The 5,851-nt window shown below is 36.7% G+C and overlaps 1 protein-coding gene across 1 annotated transcript; it reads right to left on the bottom strand.

The window, feature by feature from the left end:
- Positions 1-284: 284 nt before the first annotated feature.
- Positions 285-3,294, bottom strand: LOC113720880 (large ribosomal subunit protein uL30w-like). The gene is made up of 7 exons (XM_027245505.2): positions 3,264-3,294; positions 2,015-2,193; positions 1,819-1,916; positions 1,672-1,729; positions 903-982; positions 713-815; positions 285-628 (listed from the first exon to the last, which is right to left on the bottom strand). The coding sequence occupies exons 2-7, from the start codon at positions 2,189-2,191 to the stop codon at positions 413-415; spliced, it is 732 nt and encodes a 243-aa protein (XP_027101306.1). The 5' UTR covers positions 2,192-2,193; positions 3,264-3,294; the 3' UTR covers positions 285-412.
- Between the last annotated feature and the right edge of the window lie 2,557 nt (positions 3,295-5,851).

The following is a 5,851-nucleotide window of genomic DNA, read 5'->3' as shown; positions in this document are numbered from 1 at the left end:
GCTAAGAGAGAGCAGAAAAGATGACTGGCAAACAAGGTTACAAAATATGAAACAACAAAATTCCTAGCAAAAACAGTCGAGCAGAAAGAATCATGCATATGACTAAAGCCAACACGAAGTAAATTTCATAGAGAAAAATACTTGCAGAAAGCATAATACAGCAACCACCTGACACAGCCTGTAAGACAAATGTGGCTCACAAACGGAAATAGCCTAGAAACCGAATCATAATACGCTAGCAGAAAATATGGAATAAGTTACTTGAATATGCTAAGTCCAGCGGATAAAATGTAGAATTTTGTTCTGAACATAATGCGTAACTGCATGTCTGAAAAAGGAATCACCAAGAAACTTAAAGAGTTCACTATCGCAGAACCTCCAAAATTGCAAAAAGGCACCATTTAATAGAAATCTAGTTCATTCTCCTGATAAGTTCATTGATAATTACTTCACGGTTTCCAGCATCTCCTCCCTCAACATAGTGATTTCTCTTCTTCTTCAAGCCACCAAGAGGAGCCTTAAGCTTGAATGGCCAGAGGAAATTGTTAGCCTCCTTGAAATGAGGTCCAACTGTCATGATCTCATGAACAAGGTCTTCAATGCAGATAATACCATGCTTGCCCAGAGTCTGTCAGGTAAAGGCAAATGTGATAAAAGCTCAGTAAATCAACATAATGTAACTCAAGAAGTCGCAATTCTAGCAAGAAAATACCTGTTCAATGATTGAGTTGTCAGTCAATGCGATCCTCTGCTTGTTTGCCTTCCCGTAACCCCTCTTGTAAATCAGTTCCTTAAGAGTCTTCAAATTGGGGTACCTGAGAACAGGGAAAAGCAATTTTAATGTCAAATGCTCTCAGAACAACAAAGAGCTCAACAAAGGATACTATCAATCAGGTCCTCACCCATATGCCACATATGGCTCAACTCGGTGAAGCATGTTGAGTGTTGCCTTGTTAACCTTTAAGAATACACCATTGAATATCTGCAATTGAAGAAAACATTAAAAAAGAAACATTAAAAGCAAGGAGAATAGATAAAAGGATCATGTACTTAGCTCAATAGAACAAAGAGAAGAAACTAAATAGAGAAATTCATCTATGACATATGCATGGACATGCACAGGCATAAACATCCCATCTATTCACCCTTTGCACAGTCATTTCTCAAACACATCCTCTACTTCTTATCAGTGTTTAATAGTATTGGACTATAATGGTGTCATCATCATAACAATTATCACATACAAAACCTTGACAAATTAAGGTAACAACAATAGACCTATAAAGCTTATAATATGCTATTTGAAATCAAGAGACCGTTAGTAGGAAAAAAGAAGTTGATAGCAATCTTAACCAAATGAGCTGACAAATTCCCCATAAAAAACTCTCTCCCACTAAATCCGAATTCAGGTGATTAAACTTCAATGAAGTTCAAATGCAATTAAACTGATACAAAACTAAGACACCTTCAAGCCTCCCACCTATAACCAGCTAACATGACTGTAAGGGAAGATGCGTGAGCATAGAAGGATCTCCATCAGTCAGGCAGTGGAACAAAATAACAGATGTTAACCGTCAAAATACTCCAAGAAGTAGTATGATCTTACAACTCAGTCTACAATTGGTAAAAAGAACATTACTCCTAGTCAGAAAATCTAAACATGGGAATCACCTGTCTTAGACGTAAAAGCTGCAATATCTTCTTGGTCCTTGGATGCATGGCATTGATACTGAAAAAACCAAGTACATGAACTGTTACCCATGTATAAGCAAACTAAGCAACCTTGATCACCAGTTAAAAAGATTCTTTATGACATACCCTCGGATGCGCACAATAAAGAGCAGCTTAGCTTCTGGGTTGACATAGAAACCTCCTTTCAACCTTGCCTCACGCTTCAATTTGATGAGCTCCTTTTGCTACATCACAAATCATACGTTTTTTGATTGATGTCAATACTTCCCAAGAATCAGCTGTAGAAGTTTAAACATGACTATAAGCTAAAATAAGCAGTCACCTGCTCCTCGTACTCCTTAGCATATTGCTTTGCTCTGTTGTAGATGAGCTTGCGATTAGCAAGATTCTTCTTCTTAGCAGCATCAAGTTCCTGCTTCTTGGCCAAGGCCCATTCTTCATTTCTCTTCTGCTTCTTCAGAACTGACTCTGGGACCACCTTTGCTTGTTCTTCAGCCATCTCTGTGTACACATGAGCCAGAATCACATAAAGAAGGATGACAAATATTTTCCTAAATTGAAGTTAAATAATTTACAAGCATAACCCAATTGAGAGAACATATTTCTTGAACAAAAAACTGGTGCTAGGTGATCTAAATTATCAACGAAAGACGTGTTCAATCACTGTGAGTTAATGAAGCAACAAAGTCTTACTATATTCAATCTCAGGTACAGCACTAAGAGATTTCATAATACTTTAACCAATTGGAACGAGAAGGAAAACAGGGTCAGGTTTTAAACGAAATGCAGATGTTGCATTTCCCACAACAACAATCACCAGACCCTGTTTCTCACCAATCCAATTGTTATTATTATCAAATGGTGACAAATTCAACGTGCATTCTACACAATTACCTATGCTAAAAGAACAGAAAAATCAGATGTAAGACTAATCAGCTAATCACCTATAGTATCAAAAGGTAATAACCATTTTGTCAAAACTATAACTATAAAACCTGATCAGCAGGAAAAACCAATAATCAAATCCCACATGACAATCATGCTCAAAACTCAATATATTGCTCCAACTGAATTCCCTGCTCTAGTTCTCATCCCATATAGAATAGTCATCCAAAACCACAAAATCCATTCCGCTCTGTCAAATATTTTTCAGAGACAGTTTTTAAAGGGGGAGAAAGCATGCTTTCCCTATTTTTGCTTCTTAAAGATCTAAATCCCTACCGATATTTCTAGCATCTAAAAGAGCAACCATGAGCCATATAATTGGATTAACTCACCAAGAAAATTCAGCCTCATATAAAAAGCATATACTGGAAAATCCCATCTTTCAAAAAATTGGCAGTAGATTTCTTTTATGCATATAAGTAAGACTACTAAAATATTGCTTTATACTGCAAAAGCTTCAATAGATTGATAAAAATAACAATTTATGGTATGAGAATATGAATTTACCAGCAATGTGCCAAGCCCAAATATCCGCAGCACTTGTTAGATATTTTTCTCTGAGATTTCTTTCCTGTTTCGAATATGAATTATGGTATGAGATTTATGGTATGAGAATATGAATTTACCAGCAAAGTGCCAAGCCCAAAAATCCGCCGAAATTGGTTTTATTAGAAATTACAGTGATAAATTAATAAATTAAAATTAAGTTTTGGGTCAGGTCGCCCCGTCAATTAGAACTTTTCGAGTTCGTGTCAAGTATCTTGACTTGTTTCGGCTTGGTGGATCAAGTTCAGATCAGTGGGTTTTCTGTTATACTCAGGTCTCAACCCGACCTGTCACTCCGATTTGGACCCGATTGTCACCCCTAATCGTACTAGAAGTTGAGAAAATTGAGTTGATTCAGCTCACTAAATCTATATTTTTTTTGTAAATATAATATTAATATATGTAATCAAAAAATGAACAAAAAAGAATCGGACAAAAATACAATATATTACGGCTACTTTGTATTTGCTGCTTTAATTTGAAGTATCATAGTTAACAGAACAAAGTAAATTATAGTGAATTTTTTTGCGAAAAATATAAAACATTTACCCATATCAAGATTTCTATTGTACCAAAAAATTCACTCGGAACTATGATTTGTTTTGTTTTGTTCATTGTTGATAATGCCTACACGGAGTGTTATTGATATATTTCATCTGCTGAAGTCTCTGGAGTTTGTCAAAAAGAACCGATCAATTACAGCTAGCTCATCCAGAAGTCCAGGGAAGAGATTTAATAGCTCTGGATTCTCTGAATCAAATGATAGAGAGGAACAGGGCATAGTAAAGGAAATGAAGGAAGGTAACAAGCAGTTACTGCTGACTTGGCAATCTGATGGAAGGGATAAGGTTTTAAAGGATAATATATCTAGGGAGAAGGAGGGGACTTTCAAGGAGCTTGAGGTGCTGAATAGGAAATTTGGGGGAGAAATTATGCAACAAACAGGTTCTGAGGGCGAGGGAGTGGGGGAAAAGTGTGATGAACTGCAGGATAAGGATTCTTGGAGTAAAAATGGGTTACTGAGGAAAGGTGTGAATATGAGGAACCTAGAGGGAGTGGTACAAGATATTGCTGTTGAGGGGGAGAGGGGTTTAGAGGATTGTGATTTGATGTGGATTGATAGCAGTATGAAAGGAAATAGTAAGGGAAGTGAACTGACAGAGGTTAAGGTTGAAACTGAAGGTCTCAAGAACATTAAGACTGGAAGGCAACAGCTCGCAGGTAAATACAAGGCGAGTAAAGGGTGGAGAAGGTTGATTCAAGAGATAGGCAAAAGGAAGCCTCTCAGTGAGCAGAATACTGGAGTGGATCTCCAAAAAAGAATTACTAAGAGGAAGCAAGCTGGTAACGCTAGGAAGGAAAATGATGAGGTGTTGGAAGGCGGACAGAAAAGGGGTGAAATAATGGCTATGGAATTTGAAGAAATTACAATGCTGAAGGTGGTGGAGCCCAACCTAAATGGGGCTCCAAGATCTTTATGAAGGCTCTGGTGTGGAACTGTCGAGGTGCTGGGAGCCCCTTGACAGTTCCCCAATTCAAGGAGATTATAAATCTCCACTCTCCAGAGGTGGTGTTCTGTCAGAAACTAAAAATAAGAAATGCTTTATGAACAAAGTAATGATGAAACTGAGGTATGATAAGCTTTTTGTTGTGGACCCAATTGGTAAATCAGGAGGTTGACAGTTATGTGGAAGAAAGAGCTTTCAATAGGAAAAGTTTTATTTACTGATTTTACTATAGAATTGCAGATCAAAGGGACATATGGGAAGGCTCAGTGGTGGCTCATATGCGGTTATGCCAGTAGTAATAAGGCAGTAAGAGGAAAACAATGGAAAATCATCACAAAAAGGAAGGTTTTATGGGGAAAGAATTGGGTGTTGGCTGGGGATATGAATGATTATCCTCTTTTTACACGCCAAATTGACTATCCTCTTTTATCATTTTTTTGGGGTCAACTAGCAATATTGATCACCTTTAGTATTTTTAGAACCAATAATAGGTTTCAAGAGGAAGACTATTTTCCAAAAACTTTTGTAACACAAACAGACTTGAATACACGTAATAGCCATCCCAAATGATCAATATACTTGAGTTTATTTTATAATCATTTTCATCATCGTGCTCCAGAATAGAATGAGAAGTAGAAAATCAAAACCTTTCTTCTGCACTGAAAAGCCAAGAACAAAGAGTGTGCACTGTATTATGGAAATATGTTGTCATTATTAGGAATTGGGAAGTAGATGTACGTCAAAAATGGATTAGAAGAGTCATTGTCATGATTTTTTTTTTTTTTGATATTCTAAAGTCAAATGAACTCAGAATATAGATCAAGACAAGAGTACGGAGAATTGCCCTGGCTGTACAAATTAGGCTACCAAAGTACACAATGCATCCATAAGCTTACATGTTCCACTGATAGCAAAAGATAGATTGTCAATTAAGCACTTGCTTATTTAGCAACAGTCAAGTTATGTTAATTACTGGAGACCTTTTTCAATGCTCATACTTAAAAGAAATGAATAAATACATAAAATTCGACAAACAACCAAAAAAAAAAACCCTTTTGATCTAATATATGCTCTTTAAAAGACTTCCATATTGGAAGATACGTCATGCCATAAGAGAAGGGAAGTTTTGGCACAACAATTGCGGAAAGGTCCTTTGCATC

This window comes from Coffea arabica, chromosome 8e (assembly GCF_036785885.1).
Source record: "Coffea arabica cultivar ET-39 chromosome 8e, Coffea Arabica ET-39 HiFi, whole genome shotgun sequence".
NCBI lineage: Eukaryota > Viridiplantae > Streptophyta > Magnoliopsida > Gentianales > Rubiaceae > Coffea > Coffea arabica.
Note: the sequence above shows the minus strand (reverse complement) of the source record. Positions and strands in the feature narration are given on the sequence as shown.

Excerpts from the sequence above, each read along its gene's own strand:
- LOC113720880 (XM_027245505.2), bottom strand. The coding sequence starts at position 2,191 with ATGGCTGAAGAACAAGCAAAGGTGGTCCCAGAGTCAGTTCTGAAGAAG. Across the intron at positions 983-1,671 it reads AGCTTTTACGTCTAAGACAG|ATATTCAATGGTGTATTCTT; the intron begins GTGATTCCCATG and ends CTTCAATTGCAG. Across the intron at positions 816-902 it reads GAGCCATATGTGGCATATGG|GTACCCCAATTTGAAGACTC; the intron begins GTGAGGACCTGA and ends CCCTGTTCTCAG.